This window comes from Triticum urartu, chromosome 5A (assembly GCF_056163025.1).
Source record: "Triticum urartu cultivar PI428250 chromosome 5A, HENAU_Tu73, whole genome shotgun sequence".
Lineage (NCBI taxonomy): Eukaryota > Viridiplantae > Streptophyta > Magnoliopsida > Poales > Poaceae > Triticum > Triticum urartu.
In genome coordinates, this window is record NC_141877.1 from 396,938,165 (window position 1) to 396,963,457 (window position 25,293).

General features: G+C 47.2%; 4 protein-coding genes across 5 annotated transcripts; 1 reads left to right on the forward strand and 3 right to left on the reverse strand.

The window, feature by feature from the left end:
- Window positions 1-1,242: 1,242 nt before the first annotated feature.
- LOC125509175 (protein STRICTOSIDINE SYNTHASE-LIKE 10-like) lies at window positions 1,243-3,673 on the forward strand. Its single transcript, XM_048674085.2, has 3 exons — window positions 1,243-1,583; window positions 1,654-1,926; window positions 2,934-3,673. Exons 1-3 carry the CDS (start codon window positions 1,282-1,284, stop codon window positions 3,448-3,450), a joined length of 1,092 nt encoding a protein of 363 aa, XP_048530042.1. The 5' UTR covers window positions 1,243-1,281; the 3' UTR covers window positions 3,451-3,673.
- ENO1 (enolase 1) lies at window positions 3,604-8,629 on the reverse strand. Its single transcript, XM_048674084.2, has 7 exons — window positions 8,048-8,629; window positions 5,503-5,810; window positions 5,169-5,323; window positions 4,758-5,075; window positions 4,182-4,328; window positions 4,048-4,098; window positions 3,604-3,905 (listed from the first exon to the last, which is right to left on the reverse strand). The coding sequence occupies exons 1-7, from the start codon at window positions 8,431-8,433 to the stop codon at window positions 3,840-3,842; spliced, it is 1,431 nt and encodes a 476-aa protein (XP_048530041.2). The 5' UTR covers window positions 8,434-8,629; the 3' UTR covers window positions 3,604-3,839.
- Window positions 8,630-9,506: 877 nt separating this feature from the next.
- LOC125509173 (heat shock factor-binding protein) lies at window positions 9,507-14,297 on the reverse strand. Of its 2 annotated transcripts, none has more exons than XM_048674082.2 (5): window positions 14,082-14,297; window positions 11,240-11,293; window positions 10,840-10,863; window positions 10,709-10,751; window positions 9,507-9,954 (listed from the first exon to the last, which is right to left on the reverse strand). In XM_048674082.2, exons 1-5 carry the CDS (start codon window positions 14,295-14,297, stop codon window positions 9,830-9,832), a joined length of 462 nt encoding a protein of 153 aa, XP_048530039.2. In that variant the 3' UTR covers window positions 9,507-9,829. The 2 variants fall into 2 exon arrangements, with proteins under 2 accessions (XP_048530039.2, XP_087382305.1); XM_087526179.1 differs by lacking the exon at window positions 14,082-14,297 and adding an exon at window positions 12,267-12,445.
- LOC147971571 (Pentatricopeptide repeat (PPR) superfamily protein) lies at window positions 12,051-14,075 on the reverse strand. The gene has a single exon (XM_087526178.1). It carries the CDS (start codon window positions 13,978-13,980, stop codon window positions 12,358-12,360), a length of 1,623 nt encoding a protein of 540 aa, XP_087382304.1. The 5' UTR covers window positions 13,981-14,075; the 3' UTR covers window positions 12,051-12,357.
- Window positions 14,298-25,293: the final 10,996 nt, after the last annotated feature.

Genomic DNA, 25,293 nt, shown 5'->3' on the forward strand with positions numbered 1-25,293 from the left:
TAGGTAAAATGTAAAAAAAATACATGTAAAATTTAGGAAAATGTATTTGCAGAACAAAATAAAAACATGGCAAATTAGCTATGTAGATCATGGCAAATGTGGAGAAAAACAGCTTGTATCAAGGAAACTATACATAACATGGCAACATTACTACCTATATATCATGGCAAAATGTTGTTTGCGTGACTAATTTAAAAAAAACATGGGGTATTAGCAAGACGGTCTATTTTGCCATGATCTACAAGGCTACATTTGCCATAATCCCCCTTCATGTATGTGTGGATGTTTTCCTCTGCTCCAAAATTTCTGAAAATGCGCAGCCATGCTAAAATCCCTAAATATGAACCATTGCAGTGTGTCGTGTTGATGCCGGGGGTCGCTGGGATTTCAGAATGAGTATAAGGTAGCTCCCTAAAAAAATGGTGTAGACTTTGTCAATCTTAGAACGTGATACTTATGGGCTATAGTAGACAGCGTGTAAATGTATACGTGTGATTTTGCATGCATGCATCTTATGTTGTACTCGATGTTTTAGAAATACATTTTTTTAGATGTAGAAATACATTTTTTATCACTACTGAAAGCTTATTAGAGGGATACATTTGAGAAGGGCATTTTGGATCTCAGCCTCCATGGAGGCCGGGTTTCTTGAAAAATTCAAAATTCATATTTTTTATTAAAAAAACTGAAAACAATTGTACTAGTACATAAGGATGTGGTGTGTATCTATGTAAAATTACAGAATGAAATACCTTGAGATGTGATCTGTGTGGAAAGAATAAACTCATGAACTTTTGGTATGAATAGTATAAGTGTTGAAAAGCCATAGCTTTGTCTTTTGTTGCACAGCCCTTATTTCAACGTATTTCGTCCTGAAAATTTACACACATGTGTGTGTTATGCCTCTATGTATGTCTGTATTTTTTCAGAATTTTTTGAAATGTAAAAATATGAGTTTTGTTGAATTTTGAATTTTTCAAAAACCGGCCTCCATCCTAGCTCTAAAAGCAATTTTCGGATACATTCTTGATTGTAGCGACTTGATATGACTTGTGGGTCAGTAAAAACTCTCTCTAACAAGCTAAAAAAAAAGACAATCGTGGCCCTGAATTGAAAATCTTACCCCCAGAAACCTCATATTCTAGTTACACTACACCACGATCGAACAGCGCGCTGCATCTAGCTAGCTTCTCCATTATTACATGCCTACCAGAAAGGCTGGAGCAAGCCTTGACAGCTTATATAAGAAGGCATACGCCGCCGCCGCTGCTTCTCAAATTAATGGACATGGAGGAGGCCAGGCATTGTCGCTCTGCCACCTTGCTCATGTCCTTCCTCTCCCTCGCATTTCTCATATGGCCACCTCCAATGGCGGCCGCCACCCAGGAGATGAAGTCTATTTACGCCGGCTCGAGGGTCATACCGGTGCGGTTGGCCCGGCCGGCGTTCGGCCCGGAGAGCATCGTCTTTGACCACCGCGGCGGCGGCCCGTACACCGGCGTTTCCAACGGTCGCGTCGTCCGGTGGAGGGGCAACCGCCGCCACCGCGGCTGGACCGAGTTCGCCCACAACTACAAGCACAAGTGAGTGATCGATCAACCGGCCATGCACAACCTTGGGCACAGCACGATCGTGAGCTAACCGAACACGCAGGACGGTGGCGGAGTGCGCGGCGAGGAAGAAGGTGGTGGAGCCGGAGAGCGCGTGCGGGCGGCCGCTGGGCCTGCAGTTCCACCACGCGTCGGGCGACATGTACATCGCGGACGCGTACCTGGGGCTGATGAGGGTGGGGCGGTGCGGCGGGCTGGCGGAGGTGGTTGCCACGGAGGCCGACGGCTTGCCCTTCAACTTCCTCAACGGGGTCGACGTCGACCAGGAGACCGGCGACGTCTACTTCACGGACAGCAGCACCGTCTACCAACGGAGGTACGCACCGTACCGAAATTCATTACTACTACTACTACCACCCCAGTACTGCAGTAATAAAACGAGCATGTGACCGGAACTGATATACAGTACACTGTTGGTGATGAGTTGATGAAAACCTCAAGTATAATTTGCACGCTGATTCGGAATGGGTAAAGTGAAACCGAAATTTGTCTGCGAAAAGCCAGCAGGTATACCTTGTTCTTGTATGATGGCACGGACGATTCCACGGCTTAAAACAAGTGGACAACTGCGGCTCAAGTTTATAACTATAAAACCGTGGTCGATTCGCTTGGAACAAATGCTGATAAAGCTTGAAAAAATTCTTACGCGCCAGCCGTGTGCTCTGCCGGATTAGCAGCCCTAACGAAGATGGAGCATGACAATCCGTCTGTCTCTAACTCTCGACACATGCTTAGTTTTGCATTTAAGGTTTTTGACACTAGTTTTGTTGTACATTAAGTATGTAGGTAGGCTAGCTGTTGGGGCAAAAAAGAAAGACCAGTTGGAACTTGGAAGAACAGATATAGTGGGCATTAATTCCTAGCTATCCCCAATTCAAGCTGGCGGGCATATCCAAATCCAAGATGTTTCCGATCTGGTCTGACGGAAGCAACACCACGCTCGGTAGCCACTATTAATACCACCACACCGCACGCACAACATTCTCTTAGCAACACTTCTTGAGAGGTGGTAGGGTTACCTAATAATAGTTAATACTAGTACTCGTCAGTCTCGTCTGATGGAGATCGCACCACTAGACAGCAGCAACGTAAATACTCCTGCTTTTGCTAGTACTAGTACTGCTCTACGGCTGCTACCAAGCTGCTCAGCAGGGTTAAAGCCCTGTCGGGAAGAGGCAGAAGATCGCCACAGTAGCCAGCCCTCACGTGGAGGAGCAGTAGATGAGCTTGATAATGAATTCACGTGCATTGATAACCGGTCAGAGGTGGGGCCGTGCATGCAACTTCTGTTTTCTCTAATCATATGCTTGTGCGTGCCTGCAGCGAGTACATGCTGGTGGTGCTGACCGGCGACGCGACGGGGCGGCTGATGAGGTACGACCCGCGGACGGGCAACGTCACCGTGCTCAGGTCCGGCCTGGCCTTCCCCAACGGCGTGGCCGTCAGCGCCGACGGGACGCACCTCGTCGTGGCCGAGACGTCCTCGTGCAGGCTGCTCCGGCACTGGCTGCGCGGGCCCGCGGCGGGGGTGACGGAGGTGCTCGCCGACCTGCCGGGGTACCCGGACAACGTTCGCCCCGACGGAGGCGGCCGGGGCGGGTACTGGGTGGGCATGAACCGGGACAAGCAGTGGGCAGAGAGCGGGACCACGGCCAACTCCATGAGCGCCGTCAGGGTCGTCGTCGCCACGAACGGCACGGTGGTCGAGGCGCTTCGCGGGTTCGGCGACGCCACGGTGAGCGAGGTGGTGGAGCGGAACGGGTCGCTGTGGATCGGCTCCGTCGACACGCCCTACGTCGGCCTGTTCAAGCTCGCATCTCTACCGCAATGCGGTGGGTAAGCATCGCATCGCAATTCATGTCGTCTGAGCGCGTGTGGCTGGGCTCCGTTCAACTCATGTAGTACTAGTACAATCGTGCGTCCTGTGCCCTAGTATGTTGCTACATGCTGTAACCCTAGCCAGAAGCAGTAACTAATCTGATCATCGCTGTCGTTCGTCAAGGAAAATGTATAATAGCTCGAGGTACAAATGCAGACAATAATGCCGTGCATCTGCGATAAAATCAAGGCTGCAAAATTTGGGGTGCACCGCGGCACTCCTACAAGGAGATGTCATGAATTTATACGGTCAGTGCCTTTATTTCTAATCGAAGGATGTACACAGTACACCACTGTCGCCGCTGTAGAAACTTTTACTGCTCAGTCAAAGTGGTCTGCAATTCTTGTTTCTCATGGAGACCTGAACGCTTCGCCGGCGTACCGCACGTTGCCTAGCTCCTCTTCAATCCGCACAAGCTGCATAAAAAAAGAACATATTTAGGAAGGAAATGAAAAACAAACTAAATGAAATTAGTAATATTGCAAGCGGAAGCATAGTCAGTTGGAGATCTGCTGCGCGGACAGAACGAATAGTTAACAGACAGGAATAAGCATTTACCTGGTTGTATTTGGCCAGTCTCTCGCTTCTGCAGGGAGCTCCGGTTTTGATCTGAAAACGTACCAAATGAGATGTCACCTAATGAACACGCTAGAAGTTACTGTACCCCGATCACAATTTCAAGTGGCCCTTACCTGCCCGCTCGCTAAACCAACGGCTAGATCCGCAATGAAATTGTCTTCTGTTTCACCACTCCTGTGGCTGACCATCACGCCCCAACCAGCAGCCTTTGAATCCAGAGCAGCTTGAATAGATTCCGTGACGGTACCAATCTGATTAACCTGGAAAGACAAACGAAATTGAATGACCCATGTTTCTCTTCGGCAGCACAAGATTGACTATTGTTTAGTATTAGAAGGGAGCTAGGAATTCAGTTGTAGGCAGAGCTTTAAGATACAACTCCCAAGTCACTATTGGTTATCACTATTTGGCAAATATTCCCTCCGTTCCTAAATATAAGTCCTTTTAGACATTTCAAATGGACTACAACATATGGATGTATGTAGACATATTTTAGAGTGTAGATTCACTCATTTTGCTTCGTATGTAGTCATTTGTTGGAATCTCTAAAAAGACTTATATTTGGGAACGGAGGGAGTATCACTGAAAGGTTGCCATAATCTATATCAGATATGTTTAGCAAATACAAGGAATGAATAACATTAGTCCATTGTAGAAGAGCACGCCTGAAATAGACAGTAAAGGTTTACCTTGAGCAACAGAGCATTGCAGGCCTTCTTGTCAATAGCCTCTACTATACGTTTTGGGTTTGTGACAAGCAAATCATCCCCGACAATTTGGATATCAACTGAGGATTGCAACGAAGCCCATGAGCTCCAATCATCTTGATCAAAAGGATCCTCAATTGATACAATTGGGAAATCCTTGACGAATTCTTTGTACAGATCACAGAGAGACTGGGCCGAAAGAACATGAGCTCCGTTATTAGGCTGGTTCTTAAAGTTTAAATCATAGCTTCCATCCTTCATAAGGAATTCTGATGCTGCAACATCCATTCCAATTTTAATCTGCAACATGGTGTTTTTCTCAGTTTTATAAATCGAAAGAGGAAAGAGTGATCGAGAAGGTGGCCAGCAAAATAAGAAAAAATGGCAACACACCTTTCCAGTGTAGCCTGCCTTCTCAATGGCATCCATAAGCAAAACAAGGCCCTCCCTGTTGTCTTGAACATTGGGAGCAAAACCACCTTCATCTCCAACATTGCATGCATCTTGACCGTATTTCGCCTTAATGATGCCCTTGAGAACATGGTAAACTGTAGAATGGACAAGTGAAGCAGACAATTCTCAGTAAGATGGAACGGCCAAAAAGAAAAACTGAGCAGAAGTCTAGAAGAAACAGCCCCCAAAGAAATGCTTGCTGGATAATCATGATAATTTACAAGTCACAACCAAGAGGTAAGACGGTTTAGTTGAAGAAAATACAAGAAATTACCTTCACTACCCATACGAAGAGCCTCGGCAAATGAAGTTGCCCCCACAGGTAAAAGCATGAATTCCTGCATAGCCAGATTATTACCAGCATGGCTACCTCCGTTTATTACATTGAAAGCTGGGACAGGCATGACAAGCTCCTTGGTGCCTGACAGCTCCTGGATATGTTTATACAGAGGAACTCCTTTTGCAGAAGCGCCAGCCCTGCATACGCTTAAAGAGACTCCAAGAATAGCATTGGCACCCAGCTGTGATTTGTTTTCAGTTCCATCGATGTCAAGCATGATCGCATCAACATCTTTCTGGTTCCTGACAAAATGACAAATGAAGTTTGCATTAGAAATTAGATGCCAGGCACAGAGGACGGACGATAAGAGTAACTTGATAGAACCTCAGCTGTATGGATGCAAACTAACAAAGGCGATAGCACATTTTATGTTAGTTGGGATGCCTTTCAACACTACTAAGGTTTAGTCAATTTGGAAGTGGTAGAATCGCATGGTTCCCTCCCCCATGCGGTCATGCCCGATTCCAAGTAATCCATGTAATTTCATCCTTCGCAAATTTAGGGAATCAAGCCGACAGAAACGGTTGTTAGGTATATCCAAAAATCTTTTAGTGTTCATCACTAGAACTGGATGCTAGTGATTTTGTAATATGCACTTAATGTAATGTAGTTCTTCTGTTCCTTCAGCTGAGGCATGCTCCACATATTGTACCATTAGTATCCCAAGCAGTGGCGGAGCCAGCCAGCTGAAGGAGCCGGGGCAAAGTCTTTACATAGCGATGTTGCCCAGCATTTGCCCAAGTAATTAGTAATGCTAATCATGGTTTCTTTGTATTGTTTAGTGAAGAATGGCTGGAGCAGCCCGGGCAGCTGCCCCAGGTCGCCGGGAGCTAGCTCCGCGACTGATCCCAAGAAAAATTTCTAAATAAGACTACTATGCCATCCATTAGATAAGTGCACTGAGATTGCTGAAGCTAGAAGTTTACCAATCCCGCTACAAATCCATACTGATAAGCGAGGCAAATGCAAAAGCTTAGCTAACATGGGACATGGCAGTCAGTACAACTGTAACCATGCAGTGGCTACTATGACAATTCGAAAAAAGTTTATTCTTCTTGAGCAAGAGCTCAATCGATTTGATTTCCTTGCACATTGATCACCAAGTTCATCATCATGCAGAGCTTACTACCACATCGCCACAACCAGAAAGGTAGCTAGAGTGTAACGCCCCGGACACACCTGCCGGTGGTCGTTACTCCTGGCGGGATCTAGACTGGCCCCACAGATCAATACTAGTCTTTTCTGCGCACTTTGTCCTCACTCGTGCGCACCCGGGAGCAACTTCCCGGTCGGTTACCCATCCTGAAACTACTCCAAGCTGAGCATGCTTAACTGTGGAGTTCTTTCCGAATGGGCTCCCGGAAAAGAAGGAATTCCTTATTGATATGAGTAGTCTACCATCCCTAATAAGCCAGGCTATCACATAGAGGCTTAGAGCTTACGTGACCAAGTGCACAATTAATCTTGCATGGTTATCATCATCATGGACACACAAAAGATACACCCTGTCCAGCAGTACTTACAAACTCCACTTCACATTTAGGAAAAAGTGCTCCAGAGTGGAAACTTCAGTAATCACAGCTAGATCAGTACAAATCTACGAAGCCACTAAATTGATATGCTTAGCAAAGGTCAACATCATTACAGATATCAAATAGCTTACAGAGAGCTTCGCAGAAACTGATGGCCACAAGTGTGTGCAAGGATATAACTAGTTTTCGGTATATTATCTTGTTTTAAGAAGTAAGCATGGATCTTGACTCATGGAGGTTTGAATTTATATTTATATCTTTTTCGTTTGCCCAGGAGCTACATAAACTGTCTGCTTTTGACAGTTTTATTTCTGTACAGGATTTACCATTTTGTATGCATTTTCATCTTGACATATATATTTCCTTTTTTCTTTTGGGGACGTAACATGAATATTCAATAGAGCCCTCTTCTCACCAATCATTGTTCAAAAAAGGATCACTATCACTTACTAAAGTACTGAACAGAGCAAACAAGATGTTTAGAATAAGACGGTCAGTCAGTGGCAACAGCAGCAGGATTGGAACCAAATATCATAACTGGTATAGCAAGAACAGCAAGCTCATTAATAAATATGAACAACAGTCAGATGTTTAAAGTTCACAGAGCCCAGAAGCAACTGACATAAGTTTTTCCATTGCCTAACATTACTCCACCAGTATTAAGTACTAATGAGTAATGAGCAATCCAATTCTCACTAAACGCGGACAAATACCCTATCACATCAATCTCACTACATTGTAGTTCTACTTGAAAATCAATAGTTATCACCACGGCCAGAAGATCATGAATCTACAGCAAGTGCACAACACCACGTTTCCCCACCCAAGTACCGTAGCCACATTACTCAAACAAACAAATACTGTAAATAACTACCGGAGACACGGGTGATTGGATCCAGCATTTTTATGAGGCTAGCTTGAGATTTTGTTTCTTAACCAAGGCTCACCTCACGTCGACTCCGACGAGCTTGGGCGCGATGACCTCGTTGATGTTGCGGACGGCGGTGAGCACGCCCTTCCCTCCGTAGACCGACTTGTCCCCGTCGCGGAGCTCGAGGGCCTCGTAGATCCCCGTGGAGGCCCCGCTGGGAACGGCGGAGCGGTGGAGGCTGCCGTCGCCGGCGACGAGGTCGACCTCGACGGTGGGGTTCCCCCGGCTGTCCACGATCTGCCGCGCGCGGATCGACCGCACGGCCTCCGCCCCGACGGCCTTCGAGGAGGCAGCCGCCGACGCGCGGACGGAGACGACGGGGCGGCCGCAGGCGCGGCGCGGGGTGGCGGCGGCCGCGGCGGGCAGGAGGGGCTTGGAGGGGAGGAGGAGTTGGTGGGCCATGCTGAGGGGTTGGCGGGAGCGGAGGCGCCGAGGCCGGGTCTTATTGTATCGCGGCGGTGGCGGCGGCGGGGCGTGGGGGAGGTCGTCGGGCGGAGGCGGCGAGGTGGGACGTCGAGGGTGGTTTATTTCTCGGAAATAACAATTTTGAAGGAGGCGGGTTGGTGGAGGCGGCGAAGCGGAGGTGGCAGGCGGGGCCCAGGAGTCGGCGAGTGATCGGTTGCCTTGGCTCGTCTTTTGCGGTTTTGCCTCCTGGCCGAGCGCTTTGGCCTTTGGGGGTTGGCGCCGCGGTGGTGGTGGCCGGTGGGAGACCGGAAGGGCGATGCGACGCGAGCTCGTCGTGTCATGGGTGGAGCGCGTGCTCGTGCCGGGGTTCGTCGGATGCAGGTGCGCCGGCGAGCGCAACCTACCGTCGGCGGAGCGCCGGGCCAACCATGTTCGGGCAAGGGTTTGTACGCAAGGCGCTCAGACTGTCAGACTCGTGAGACACAACATAAATGTGACGCTTGTAGATGTAGACCGTCAGAGGGCATGTAAATGGTGGCATACGGATACAGATATTACGTGATAAAAAGTAATTTGAGGCATCTATATTTCTTTTTTTTCTCCTCAATGCAAGCTATCACTAATAGACCCCATTAAAAATAGAAAATAAAAACTCTAATACACATGCATCTCTACTTTTCACTTCAACCCTTTTAGTTTTTGACATCGGACCACACTTTTTTCTCTCCAAGCACCCGTCTCCTACTCTCCTACAGAGAATCCCGCTTCCCTATCCGAACATTCTACTCCCTCCGTTCCAAAATAGATGACTCAACTTTATACCAAGGGCGCGTTCGGCAGCCCACCAACTTCTTCAAATTCTAGAATTATTTTAACTACCGCTCCGGGAGCGGAGCCATGGAGCAAAGGGAAACCGAACGCGGCATAACTTTATACAAAGTTGAGTCATCTATTTTGGATCGGATGAAGTACATGGCATGAGAGGCATCACCCTAGGGCTATGCATTGTATAGAAAAAATTCAGCATGCAACGCAATCCAGCTTTGAACAGAATCTACAGAAGAGCAGTGTGTCACACAAAAATTGCATAGGGGAACAACCCAATAGGCCCACTGCCATAAAAATTGTCTGAGGCATCGTCTGGCTCTTGCAGCAACAGCTTTGAACAGGCAAACCAACAAGTACGAGAATGATCATAGGGAAACAACCTATCAACTAATAACGGTGTCTGGGCTCTGGAGAGCTGAAGCTCCAGCGGCAGCAATAGGTAGCACACACGGTAGTACAAGAGCTATGGTCCATGGGAATACATCATCAGATACACATGAATGCCGTAAACTTCTGTCATATAGCCACCATATCTTTACTACCCAATCTCTTGCCTACACATGAGTTATGCGGAGTCGGCAGGCTTTGCCTCATCGGGCTTCTTGACAGGTATGTCGGTGGTGCCCATCTCAGCTTTGAGATCGTTCACGCTCTGCTCCAGCTCGTCGATCTTGGTTCCCATTTCATCTAGTGCAATGGAGTTAAAGAAAACAGAGTATGGCAGTCCACAGGCATGTTCAATTCATGCAACAATCAACTTGGCTCAAATTTGATGCACTCAAACTGAGATGGATTTTGTATTAAAAAAAGCGCATGATGCAAGGAGTTCTTCTGATGTCAATATGATAGAATAGGTACTTTGATTATTTATTCAAGTATGCTGTGAAAATTCTGTCACTAGCCTTGCACTGATGTAGCAAGAATCTTGGTACACTATCAACTTATGAAGTAGTACAGTATAAAGTTGCGCTAAACATAAGCTAATCAGACAAAGGATCTTACAAACAAAACTCAAACTAAGGGATACCAAACTGGAGTATACCGCTTCTAGTTTTGCTGGTGAGCATTATAGCAGCAGCATAGATTTCTGAAAACAACAATATGTTTCCAATTTCCATGTTTATTGCCTAACGACGTGTGATATATTGATATATCATATATGCACGTACGTTTGGTGTGTTTCTGTTAATATCAAAAAGTTGATGAATGTTACAAGTTTCCAAACAAGAATTAAAAAAGAAATGCATAACATTGTAGAATACTATTTTTTATGTATCAGCATCATAAAATGCATATGACATCATAATAACCTGACATCAGATATACTAGAATATAATGTTATCCCTAGTAAATTGTGCGATGGCATAAGATAATGAACCAATGTGGCCATGAAAAAAATTATTGTGGTAGAAACAAAATAATGATATTCCGCCGATAAGGATATTCTTTGACACGATGTTCTGGGACATAGACTCAAACCTTGTTTGCTGAAATCCATCATCAAGTTAATGAGTGTAAAGTGTTTGTAAAGACCCAAGTGTAGATATTAACGAAAACGTATTCAAAGGCACTCACCATCTGACCGAGGAGGTTTTGCACCTGAAATAGAAAGCTTAACATCAGTACAAAATAAAAATTATTATACTGTTAAACAAAGTGATACACCTCTGGTTCCTCAAAGGCGGAAAAAGACTTCTTCAGTGGTTGGAAACAACTAGTACAAAACTTGACTGTTAACCTCACCATCTACTAAGTCAATGCTACGCCAATGTTTTTCAGCTTACTAGTTAAAATAGCAACTACTTTCAGTGCTGCTAGAATATGCGAACACTCCAATTTGATGCATACAGAATGTACAAACTCGTCAAAGATATTTAGGTCTTACGTTAAGCCAATTATTCCACCAGAAGACAGATGAAATATTATTAATGTGAACAGTGTTATGACGCTACAAGTATATAATATCAGTACTTACAAATGCCGTCATGTCTGTTGGGTTCTGCGATGAGGGCTCTGAATCCATATTAGCCTGGAAAAACAGATTCAGCAAATGAGTTAACACTAATGATTATGATACTATACAGAAGAACTACATATAGTAGTGAAATTAAATGACTAATGTGTCAGGGTATTAACTCATAATGGGTGAAATATAGCACAGTATTAAATAGTACTAGCTGAATACCCGTGCGTAGCAATGGGGTCAACTTTATTCTACTGGTTCAACGTAGGAAAAAAAATATTGGGTTGAGATTGAGATATGTTGTGGAAAGGGAATCCATAGGCAAAGGTAAGGAAAGATATTATGTGATTGAGATTGTGTACGCACAACTACAGGATTCTTTCCCCAGAAACAAGGAGGTAGGGCCGGTTTGGAAAAAAATCAATTAGGGTTATCGCGTGGTTTGGAAACAAATCAATGGGAGGGGGTCATGTATCGATGGGAGGGGTGGAAGCAATGCAAACGAAACCAACTATCTCTCCTTTAATAGTAGAGATTTGCAAGGTATTACATTTAATACCAATAAAGGCATCCTGCTGAAAGAATTATTTGAAGCATCTTGACAGACGTACGTACTCTCTCCATCTTTTTAGATATTCCAATGCGGACTATATACGAAGCAAAATAAGTGAATCTACACTCTAAAATATGTCTATATACATCCGTATGTAGTCCTTATTGAAATCTCTAAAAAGACTTATATTTAGGAACGGAGGGAGTATGATAGTATGAAAAGGTAAAAGCTAGAGCGGAATATCATAGTTCATATCAGCAAATGAGAAACAGTTTTAATGTTGGAATTTATTCATAGCAGCCTAATTCTCAAGGAGAAGCACACATGCGAAAAGGTGACAAGGAAAAGGTAGGTATACTTTAAACTCCAACATCAATTGCTTGACCAGGAATTGAGCATCCTATCCTATTTTCATTAACTAATCACTCTACTTAGTCTATTGTATTAGTACAACTTCCATATGGCATAGACTGGACATTTTACTACCTTAAAGTTGTACTGTTGTACAATAATAGGGAGACAAACAAGAAAATAGTACACCATAGAGGGCTTGTAGGCAAGCCTTATGAATCACTCTTCAGTCTCCTAGTTTCCATTTCCCCCTCCATTCATTCTCATCGAGATCATGCCCTGGGAGTTCTTGGTCACTGCTCGTGCTTCTAGTTTCATCAGCCCTCTTACTACTGCGCATGATACTTGCCATTTCTTGTATCGTGCAGGAAGTGCTCCGCCTCATCCTGTCAATGAGGACCTCAAGTTGATCCCTCAGGCCATGCCTTGTCAGCCTATCCCTCAAAACCTCACAAGTAGCCTGGTAGGGTGGGATACCTTCATCCACCATCATCACAAAATAGCCGCAGGCCTCCTCTAATCTTCCCTTCTTGCAAGATAACCCATGGATCATGACAGCATAAGTTGCTGCGCCTGGGTGAAAGCCACGTGTTTCCATCCCGTCCCATACCTCAACAGCCTTATCAATCCTTCCTACGCCAATCAACATTTTTAGTAACATGTTGTAAGAATGACGATCTGGCACACACAAGCCTTTATCCATTCTTGCTATAAGCCTCAAAGACTTGTTCACCTCATTCTTCTTACAATGCGCATTAAGCAGTGTGTTGTATGTCCAAACATCAGGCTTTTCCCCTCTCGTGATGATCTCACCAAGGATATTATAAGCCTCCTCAATCTCTCCCAGTTCGCACAATAACCGAATTATAGCATTATATGTGAATACATTTGGTGTGAGGTCATGCATGCGCATCCTATCTAGCACACGAAGAGCATCCCGAGCATCCTTGGATGCACAGGCAGCACGAAGGAATGGACCATAAGTGGCAGCATCTGGAACAAGCCCACGGCTCTGTTGCATATCTTTCAGATGTTCCTGCGCACGTGCAATATCACCTCCGCGGCATAAGGCATCAATCAATGCATTGTAGGCAGGCACATCAGGCTCAACACCTCTCTCAACCATTTCATCAAATAACTTTTGCGCGTTTTCCGGCTTCTCCACAACAGCGCACCCAGAGATCAGGATGGTGTACGTCTTGGCTGAGACATCAAAATGGGCCCCCGACTCTCTGAAGAAGACCTCAGCATGATTTACAAGGCCATTATGGCACAAGGCGAATAGCAGTGAGTGGAAATCGGCCAGCGTTGGGTGGAAGCCGAACCCCGCCATGGAGGAGAAGGCCCGGATCGCATCATCTGGGAGAAGCGCACGCGAGTAAGCACGGAACAGCCGCGGGAAGAGACCCCGCGAGAGCGCAGCCGGTGGGAGGTCAGACAGCAGCGAGCGCAGCAGCGGGAAGAGCCGCGCACCAGCGAGCGAATTGGCCAGGATGAGGAGCGAATCCGGCAGGTGAGAGAACCCGGGCAGCCCCGCGGCAAAGAGGAAGAACCGGAGCGACGGCACGGGGAGGTGGCGGCACCGGCGCAGCACCGCGGCCGCCGCGTCGGGGGTGATGCGCGGCGCGAAGCCGCGGAGCGCGGCGGGGAGGTCGTGGCGCGGGCCACGGAAGTCGCTGAGCACGCGGCTAAGCGTGCTCACGAGCCCTGGGTCGACGTATGGGCCCGGATCCGGGGACGGATCGTGGGGCGAGGCGGTGTGGAAGCGGGGGCGAGGGAGGGGGAGGGGGCGCCGGCAGCGAGGCGCGAGGCGGCGTGCCGCGGCGAGCGATCTTGCGGCGGCTTGCATCGGTGGGGCTGCGGTAACAGCGGATTCGCGAGTAACGTAAGGATGCACGCGTGCTAGAAAGCAATAGATGGATGTGGGAGCAGGGGGGTGGAGGGGCTTACCGAGGAAGTTAGGGTCGCCGGGGGAAGGGGCGGAGGAAGAGGAGGTCGCCGCCGGCCGGTGGATTCGGAGGAGGTCGCGGTCGAAACGAAAGGGAGAGGAGGGCCTGAATGGGGAAGTGAGACGAGTAAAGGAAACTTGGGCTTGTACAAGGACAATACGGCGACGGTGAGACAAGGTGGGTCCATGGACCGTGTGCCTCTTTGTAAGGCTTTCATTTTTGAACAATGAAGGGCTCCATCCACGGGCGGCTAGTGGGCCGCTCCAAATTCTTTTTTCTTCTTTTCCTTTCACATTTTTCTACCTTAAGTTTTTGTAGGAAGAGAGGGAGAGAGAAAGCATGTGTCGGCATGGGGTTTAAGGATTTCGTACTCTTCCATGAAGCTAGGTTAGCAAAGCAAGGGTGACGCTTGATTTTATGAGCTGGAGTCGCTATGTGCTTTAGACTTTGAAAGGGAAATATTATCATGACGGCAATTTTGTGTCTATTGATTGTAAAAAGGAATACCTCTCATACTTGGAGGGCTATTATGTCGGGACGAAAAGCTTTGAACTTGAAAATTAGAGACGGTGCAAGTACAAGAGTTTGGGAGGATCCTTAGATACCCTCAAGAGTTTGACGTGTTTAGCCACTCCATGACCTTCTCGAACCGCTCCTTTCATTGTATGTGTGTTTGGCGGGGAACTTGATCCTGGCGAACTCCTCGACGACCGCATGCACGTTATTCGTTGGTGTGTGATGGGACGGCGACTCCCTGGTGTTCTTCATGGCTTCCTTCATCTGCTCGCCCTTCATGGTCAGGGCGGCCTTGGTTGCCGTTAGGATGGTCTCCTACTTAGTGGCCTAGAACTGTTCCCACGCTTAGTCTAACTCGGCCACTCTGCGCTCCAGGAGACGTCTCTCCCTCGAGGCCTTGCCCAAGGATTTCATAATCCGCAGCCGAGCATGGTCGTGCCTCGGACTACCCCGAGGTATGTCTAGGGCCCGGATATCCTTGTCGCTGAGCTTAGTGCCCTCCCGGGACATCGTCTCCTCGGCAACCAGTTCTTCAACGTTTTGTTCCTCGTCAACCCTCCTGGTGGCTCGTAGTCGGGATCTTTGAAGTCGTCGCCTTGTGTTGGGGTTATAAATACGAAGTAGGCCCAAGTATACGAATGGCTCACCTTAGGGCCATGACCCATCCAAGATACAACCTAGAAGACCATGGGCCAAGGGGCATTGTCGTCAGCCCATCAACGACAAGGAGGGTGGCTCAGGACCACGCTAAGTCCCAACTGTTGGATACTGAGTCGGCCGACAGCCGAGCGCTAGCAGTTGGCTAGACCATCAGTTGGCAGCTACCTAGGATACCTCTCACCCATGATGCCCTAATGATGGCAGTTACCCAACGGTGGTATAATCTAGTTAAATATGGCAGTTACCAGTAGTGAATGCCATGAAGCAATCGACTGCACATGAGGCCATTAACTGCACTAACACTAGCCCATTATGTACCCCCTCCTAGTGCACTCTATTTAAGAGGGGAGGGCACCTTCGCTGTGGATTGAACATCCACACATTGTACCTTACGCCAAGAGTTAAGAGCACCACAGGAGTAGGGTATTACCTCCACTACAGAGGGCCCGAACCTGTATAATTCCTTGAGTGTAGTCCCACTTGCATCGTTCGATAAATATGATTGCCTCTACATTCCTATCCCCTATTATTGTTAGGATTATATCCACGACGCACTGGCTTGTTGAAAGGATCGATATGGTTGACTAGAGGGGGGTGAATAGGCAACTAACAATTTTTAGCTTTTCTTTAACAATTTAAACTTTGCATCAAAGTGGGTTGTCTAGATATGCAACTGGGTGAGCAACCTATATGATGCAACCAGGATAGGAACACAAGCAAGCAAGAGATATGACACAAATAAGCTTGCACAAGTAAAGGCACGAGATAACCAAGAGTGGAGACGGTGGAGACGAGGATGTGTTACCGAAGTTCCTTCCTTTTGAGGGAAAGTACGTCTCCGTTGGAGCGGTGTGGAGGCACAATGCTCCCCAAGAAGCCACTAGGGCCACCGTATTCTCCTCACGCCCTCACACAATGCGAGATGTCGTGATTCCACTATTGGTGCCCTTGGAGGCGGTGACCGAACCTTTACAAACAAGGTTGGGGCAATCTCCACAACTCAATTGGAGGCTCCCAACGACACCACGAAGCTTCACCACAATGGACTATGGCTCCGCGGTGACCTCAACCATCTAGGATGCTCAAACACCCAAGAGTAACAAGATCCGCAAGGGATTAGTGGGGGGAATCAAATTTCTCTTGGTGGAAGTGTGGATCGAGGCCTTCTCAACCACTCCCGAGCAAATCAACAAGTTTGATTGGCTAAGGAGTGAGATCGGGCGAAAATGGAGCTTAGAGCAACAATGGAGCTTAGGGTTGGAAGAGATAAGTCAACGGGGTAGAAGGGGACCCCTTATATAGTGAGGGACAAAGATCCAACCGTTATCCACCTACCAGCTCGCGGCCTGCGGTACTACCGCACCAGGCAAGCGGTACTACCGTGGGGCCACGCGGTACTTCCGCTTGCTGCCAAGCGGTACTACCGCAAGGTCACGCGGTACAACCGTGCAGGCCCGCGGTACTACCGCTGCACCAGCAACGGCTAGGGCAGACCTGTGGCACAAGTGCTGAGGGCGGTACTTCCGCTGGCGCGGTACTACCGCTCCCCCTTGCGGTACTACCGCAAGGCAGGAATCCCCTAGCCTGGGAAGAGAGAGGATAAGGAAACAACCATGCCTACTTCCGCTGAAAAACGAAAGAAGCAAAAACCCGACACAGTACTACCGCAGAGGGGCGGTACTACCGCCTGGCAGCTGAGCACGGTACTACCGCGGAATGAAAGCGGTACTACCATGGTAGGCGCGGATGAAAAAAATTACATCTGCCCTTACTACCGCGGGGGAGCGGTACTAGCCTAGTGGGCCACGGTAGTGCAGTTCCAGGGGAGCGGTACTATCGTGGGCACCTGTGGTACTACCGTGCCGCAGCACGGTACTACCGCTGGTGCCTACGGTACTACCGCTCACCTGGGAGTAGTACTACCGCGAGCCAACACAGCAGCCAGAAACAAGGTGAAGAGATAAACAATGGAGGAAGCTCCAAGGTGCAAGGGAAAGGAGGGGGCAAGGAAGAAACGTGTACGTGATGATTCCACCCAAACATTTCCGACGTGGACCCCCTCTTAATAGTACGGCTTTCCTACGACTCAAATGCACCAAAAAGAAACATAGAAAAGATGCCGTCTTCAACAGTCTTCGAGGGGCACCCAACCGTCTTGTGCCTAGCGATGAAATGTCTGGGATACTCAAGGCACGCGATTAGTCCGCAAACGCGTTGTCATCAATCACCAAAACACCTTAGGGATAAATATGCCCTTACAATCTCCCCCTTTTTGGTGGATTGATGACAATACGGGATTTGCACAAGGGAAATAATATTAAGCAACCGCAAACCCCTCCTCTCTAGAATATAGACGGTGTTGGGGAATGCAGTAATTTCAAAAAAATTCCTACGCACACGCAAGATCATGGTGATGCACAGCAACGAGAGGGGAGAGTGTTGTCTACGTACCCTCGTAGACCGGAAGCGGAAGCGTTATAACAACGCGGTTGATTTAGTCGTACGTCTTCACGGCCCGACCGATCAAGCACCGAAACTACGACACCTCCGAGTTTTTGCACATGTTCAGTTCGATGACGATCCCCGGACTCTGATCCAGCAAAGTGTCGGGGATGAGTTCCGCCAGCACGACGGCGTGGTGACGATCTTGATGTTCTACCGTCGTAGGGCTTCGCCTAAGCACCGCTACAATATTATCGAGGATTATGGTGGAGGGGGGCACCGCACACGGCTAAGAGATCAATGATCAATTGTTGTGTCTCTGGGGTGCTCCCTGCCCCCGTATATAAAGGAGTGGAGGAGGGGGCCAGCCAAGGAGGGTGGCGCGCCCAAGGGGGGGAGTCCAACTCCCACCGGGAGTAGGACTCCCCTTTTTCCTATTAGGAGTAGGAGAGGGAAGGAAGGGGAAGGAGGGAGGAAGGAAAGGGGGGCCGGCCCCCCTCCCAATTCGGATTGGGCTTGGGGGGGGGCGCCCCCTCCCTTGCTCCTTTCCCCTCCTTTCCACTAAGGCCCAATAAGGCCCATATACCTCCCGGGGGGTTCCGATAACCTCCCGGTGATCCGGTATTGTCCCAATCTCACCCGGAACCTTTCCGGTGTCCAAATATAGTCGTCCAATATATCAATCTTTATGTCTCGACCATTTCGAGACTCCTCGTCAAGTCCTTGATCACATCCGGGACTCCGAACAACCTTAGGTACATCAAAATATATAAACTCATAATGAAACTGTCATTGTAACGTTAAGCGTGCGGACCCTACGGGTTCGAGAACAATGTAGACATGACCGAGACACGTCTCCGGTCAATAACCAATAGCGGAACCTGGATGCTCATATTGGCTCCTACATATTCTATGAAGATCTTTATCGGTTAGACCGCATAACAACATACGTTGTTCCCTTTGTCATCGGTATGTTACTTGCCCGAGATTCGATCGTCGGTATCTCAATACCTAGTTCAATCTCGTTACTGGCAAGTCTCTTTACTCGTTCCGTAATACATCATCTTGCAACTAACTTATTAGTTGCATTGCTTGCAAGGCTTAAGTGATGTGTATTACCGAGAGGGCCCAGAGATACCTCTCCGACAATCGGAGCGACAAATCCTAATCTCGAAATACGCCAACCCAACATGTACCTTTGGAGACACCTGTAGAGCACCTTTATAATCACCCAGTTACGTTGTGACGTTTGGTAGCACACAAAGTGTTCCTCCGGTAAACGGGAGTTGTATAATCTCATAGTCATAGGAACATGTATAAGTCATGAAGAAAGCAATAGCAACATACTAAACGATCGGGTGCTAAGCTAATGGAATGGGTCATGTCAATCACATCATTCTCCTAATGATGTGACCCCGTTAATCAAATGACAACTCATGTCTATGGTTAGGAAACATAACCATCTTCGATTAACAAGCTAGTCAAGTAGAGGCATACTAGTGACACTTTGTTTGTCTATGTATTCACACAAGTATTACGTTTCTGGTTAATACAATTCTAGCATGAATAATAAACATTTATCATGATATAAGGAAATAAATAATAACTTTATTATTGCCTCTAGGGCATATTTCCTTCAGTCTCCCACTTGCACTAGAGTCAATAATCTAGAATACACAGTTATGATTCTAACACCCATGGAGCCTTGGTGCTGATCATGTTTTGCTCGTGGAAGAGGCTTAGTCAATGGGTCTGCTACATTCAGATCCGTATGTATCTTGCAAATCTCTATGTCTCCCACCTGGACTAGATCCCAGATGGAATTGAAGCGTCTCTTGATGTGCTTGGTTCTCTTGTGAAATCTGGATTCCTTTGCCAAGGCAATTGCACCAGTATTGTCACAAAAGATTTTCATTAGACCCGATGCACTAGGTATGACACCTAGATCGGATATGAACTCCTTCATCCAGACTCCTTCATTTGCGGCTTCCGAAGCAGCTATGTACTCCGCTTCACATGTAGATCCCGCCACGACGCTTTGTTTAGAACTGCACCAACTGACAGCTCCACCGTTTAATGTAAATACACATCCGGTTTGCGATTTAGAATCGTCCGGATCAGTGTCAAAGCTTGCATCAACATAACCATTTACGATGAGCTCTTTGTCACCTCCATATATGAGAAACATATCCTTAGTCCTTTTCAGGTATTTCAGGATGTTCTTGACCGCTGTCCAGTGATCCACTCCTGGATTACTTTGGTACCTCCCTGCTAGACTTATAGCAAGGCACACATCAGGTCTGGTACACAGCACTGCATACATGATAGAGCCTATGGATGAAGCATAGGGAACATCTTTCATTTTCTCTCTATCTTCTGCAGTGGTTGGGCAATGAGTCTTACTCAACTTCACACCTTGTAACACAGGCAAGAATCCTTTCTTTGCTTGATCCATTTTGAACTTCTTCAAAACTTTGTCAAGGTATGTGCTTTGTGAAAGTCCAATTAAGCGTCTTGATCTATCTCTATAGATCTTAATGCCCAATATGTAAGCAGCTCCACCGAGGTCTTTCATTGAAAAACTCTTATTCAAGTATCCCTTTATGCTATCCAGAAATTCTATATCATTTTCGATTAGCAATATGTCATCCACATATAATATCAGAAATGCTACAGAGCTCCCACTCACTTTCTTGTAAATACAGGCTTCTCCAAAAGTCTGTACAAAACCAAATGCTTTGATCACACTATCAAAGAATTTATTCCAACTCAAAGAGGCTTGCACCAGTCCATAAATGGATCGCTGGAGCTTGCACACTTTGTTAGTTCCCTTTGGATCGACAAAACCTTCCGGCTGCATCATATACAACTCTTCTTCCAGAATTCCATTCAGGAATGTAGTTTTGACATTCATCTGCCAAATTTCATAATCATAAAATGCGGCAATTGCTAACATGATTCGGACAGATTTAAGCATCGCTACGGGTGAGATGGTCTCATCATAGTCAATTCCTTGAACTTGTCGAAAACCTTTTGCGACAAGTCGAGCTTTGTAGACAGTAACATTACCGTCAGCGTCAGTCTTCTTCTTGAAGATCCATTTATTTTCAATTGCTTGCCGATCATTGGGCAAGTCAACCAAAGTCCACAGTTTGTTCTCATACATGGATCCCATCTCAGATTTCATGGCTTCAAGACATTTTGTGGAATCTCGGCTCACCATTGCTTCTTCATAGTTCGTAGGTTCATCATGATCTAGTAGCATGACTTCCAGAACAGGATTACCGTACCACTCTGGTGCGGATCTTACTCTGGTTGATCTACGAGGTTCAGTAGTAACTTGTTCTGAAGTTTCATGATCATCATCATTAGCTTCCTCACTAATTGGTGTAGGTGTCACAGAAACCGGTTTCTGTGATGTACTACTTTCCAATAAGGGAGCAGGTACAGTTACCTCATCAAGTTCTACTTTCCTCCCACTTACTTCTTTCGAGAGAAACTCCTTCTCTAGAAAGGATCCATTCTTAGCAACAAATGTCTTGCCTTCGGATCTGTGATAGAAGGTGTACCCAACAGTCTCCTTCGGGTATCCTATGAAGACACATTTCTCCGATTTGGGTTCGAGCTTATCAGGTTGAAGCTTTTTCACATAAGCATCGCAGCCCCAAACTTTTAGAAACGACAACTTTGGTTTCTTGCCAAACCACAGTTCATAAGGCGTCATCTCAACGGATTTTGATGGTGCCCTATTTAACGTGAATGCGGCCTTCTCTAAAGCATAACCCCAAAACGATAGCGGTAAATCAGAGTTGGCGTGGGGGCGAACACCAACGGGTGTGTGAAGCCCGTCATCATGAATGTGAAGCAGATCCATGAACTCCTTCCATGTAGCAGACAGCTGACGGCCATTGGTCATCCAGGTCATCCTCCACTCATCCCCGGGATGAAAGTAAACCGAGGCAAAGAACTGACAGATAAGCTCAGGGTCATAGTCAAGGTGAAAGGAGATCACAGGCTCAATAGAAAACTGCTCCACCAAGTCCAGAGCCTCTCCAAAATAGTCACGAAACTTGTCCTTCCGCATGTGATTCATGTCTATCCACTTGATGTCCACGAACGTATTCTGCTTGTTCTTGATCACATCCAGATAGATGAGAGCCTGTTGCTTGGTCCAGAACAACTCGGTGCCTCTGAGGACAGCCCGAGGATTCACATAGGGATTGATCTTCCGGTGTTCGACATACTCATTGACTGAAATCTCGTCCATGCCCTTAGCAGGTTCCTTTTGCTTGCTGGCAGTGGTCTTGACATTGCGCTTGGGGGCATTGGAGCCCTCTGGTGCTTCATCTTGGGGATTGCGCAGACGCTTGGAGCCAGTGTCACGACTGGGATTGAAACGGCGAGAGCCACCACCTGAGACACAAAGCGCAAAACACACACGACAAGCAAGAAAGATCAATGCAAAGACCACAACAAAGCAAAAGAAACATGCAGGAAGCACACAAGATAATTGCCATGAGAGAGATTTGACCCCTACGGTAGTACTGCCAAGTGCTGCGGTACTAAGATTGTAGTACCGCTCTTAGTCGCGGTAGTACCGTGTAAGGTCACGGTAGTACCGGGTCTAGGAGCGGTAGTAGGATCTTAGAGCCACAGCTAGTGCAGTAGTACCGCACCTGATGGGCGGTAGTACCGCACGAGCGGTAGTACCGCACATGAGACACGGTAGTACCGCACCGCATCAGATCCAAACAAGTTCAAATCTGAGAAAAGCCCGCGAAACCGCGGCGGTACTACGGTTGGACAAATCTACCACAGGACAACATATCAAGTATGATTCCTACACAACGCGACTCTCCTACATCCTACTCTTGCACAGATTTGGCCTAAAATCTCATGAACAACAAGCATCTCCCCAAAAACCTAGAAGCGAGAGAACAACCAAGAAAAAGAGGGATTTTGGGAAAAACCTTGGTCCATGGCAAGAGGAAGTGGTGGGGAACGATCCCACCGGTCGGAATCCGAGGAGAGTGGCCGGAGATGGAGATCTGGCGAGGACCTCCAGCGCCGTTCTTGAGCAAGAGAGAGAGAGAGAGAGAGACGTGGGGAGAGAGACAAGTGAATGGGTATGGGGAGTTGGAACTCCCCTACCCGAGTCATAACCCCCACGCTCACTCGATGGTGCGGTAGTACCGTGCCTCATCGCGGTAGTACCGCTCGGCGGAAGTACCGCACCTGAGCGGTAGTACCGCGCTCTGGCGCGGTAGTACCGTGCCCTCTCAAAGCGGTAGTACCGCGGCAAGCCGCGGTAGTACCATGGGCTCAAGAAGATGCATGTTTCAAGCACACGAAAAAGAGGTCTTTGCACGAACACTCTGAGGCAACATGACACCACAAGACCACGCTATACACAAAGGCAAAAAGGCAAACGACAAAACGAAACAACCATGAGACACCACCTCTCCAAAGAGAGGGCGGTGGCCGTGGACACCTATGTTTGAGTCAATTGGTATGGCACCGCGAAGAATTATCCTTGGGCCCATGACCAAAACTCGTCTATGAAGCACAAGTACCATCAAACATGGCTAATGTGAAAGACTTGATCAATTTATGCATAATTGGGGGGAGGGAGAGTTCATTGAGAGAACAACACTCCCCCTATGTCCATGCCTACATCTAAACAAGACAACAAGTTGAGTATGGTGGGGTGTGCAAGGGTTCAAGCAACATTGCTCGAATCAATGATATTTAGCTCATGCCTTAACTCGTGAAATCTTGCTTCATCCAAGGGCTTCGTGAAAATATCTGCAAGGTTATCATGAGTGTTGACATAGTTGAGCTCGATCTCTCCTCGCCTAATGTGATACCGGATGAAGTGATACCGGATCTCAATATGCTTCGTCTTGAAGTGTTGCACCGGGTTGAGAGAGATCTTGATGGCACTTTCATTGTCACACGAAAGAGGCACTTTGTCACAAATGACACAGTAATCCTTTAAAGTTTGCCTCATCCATAAGAGTTGTGCACAACAACTACCGACCGCCACATACTCCGCTTCGGTGGATGAGAGAGACACACAACTTTTCTTTTTGGAAGACCAACTTACCAAAGAGCAACCAAGGAATTGGCACCCTCCGGAAGTGGACTTCCTATCCACTTTGTCTCCTGCCCAATCGGAATCCGAATACCCTACAAGCTTGAAGTTTGCTCCTCTTGGGTACCATAAGCCAAAGTTTGGGGTATGAGCCAAATATCGAAAGATTCGTTTGACCGCCACATAGTGACTTTCCTTAGGTGCGGCTTGAAACCGTGCACAAATTCCCACACTCAACATGATATCTGGTCTAGATGAACAAAGGTAGAGCAAGGAGCCTATCATGGAACGATATACCTTTTGATCCACCGCTTTACCATTGGGATCTATGTCAAGTTGGCACTTGGTGGGCATTGGAGTGGAAGCCGGCTTGACATCACTTAGCTTGAATCTCTTGAGCATGTCTTGAGTGTATTTGGCTTGGTTGATGAAGGTTCCTTCTCTTCTTTGCTTCACTTCGAACCCTAGAAAGAACTTCAACTCTCCCATGGAAGACATCTCGAACTTTGAGGTCATGAGAGTGGCAAATTCCTCATTGAAAGCTTTGTTAGGGGAACCAAAGATAATATCATCAACATATAATTGACACACAAACAACTCCCCTTTGACCTTCTTAGTAAAAAGAGTGGGGTCGATTATCCCAACTTCACAACCATGGTCTTGTAACAACTCGGTAAGGTGGTCATACCACGCACGTGGGGCTTGTTTAAGGCCATAAAGTGCCTTATCGAGTTGATACACATGATCGGGGAAGTAGGGATCCTCGAACCCGGGGGGTTGCTTGACATAAACCAATTTATTAATGGGACCATTAAGAAAAGCACTCTTCACATCCATTTGTTGTAAATTAAAGTTATGATGAGAAGCATATGCAATCAACATGCGAATGGATTCAAGGCGAGCAATGGGAGCAAAGGTTTCACCGTAGTCGATACCCTCGACTTGGGAGTAGCCTTGTGCTACCAAACGAGCCTTGTTGCGAATGATAATCCCATGGGCATCTTGCTTGTTCTTAAATATCCACTTGGTTCCAATTACATTGTGGTTCCCCGTCGGTCTTGGCACCAATCTCCACACTTTGTTGCGCTCGAAGTTGTTGAGTTCTTCATGCATGGCATTGAGCCAATCCGGATCTTCGAGCGCCTCATAGACCTTGTGGGGTTTGACACAAGAGACAAACGCGTGATGCTCACAATAGTTTGCTAATTGTCTAAGAGTGCTTACCCCCTTTCTTAAGCTTCCAAGCACATTCGTCATGATATGATCCTTGGTGGAGAGCTTGGAAGCAACCTTGGCGGCACGACGCTCTAATTCCTCCTCGGGGGTGAGACGAGGAGTGGTCACTTGATCATCTTGAGCGTCGTCTTGAGCTTGTTCTTGTTCTTGAACTTGCTCGGAGGAGAGAACTTGACCTTGGGCATCACTTGATGTGTCAACACCGTCTTGAGCATGATCTTGCCCTTGGTCATGTTCTTGAGGATGAGGGCCTTCATGTTGTTCT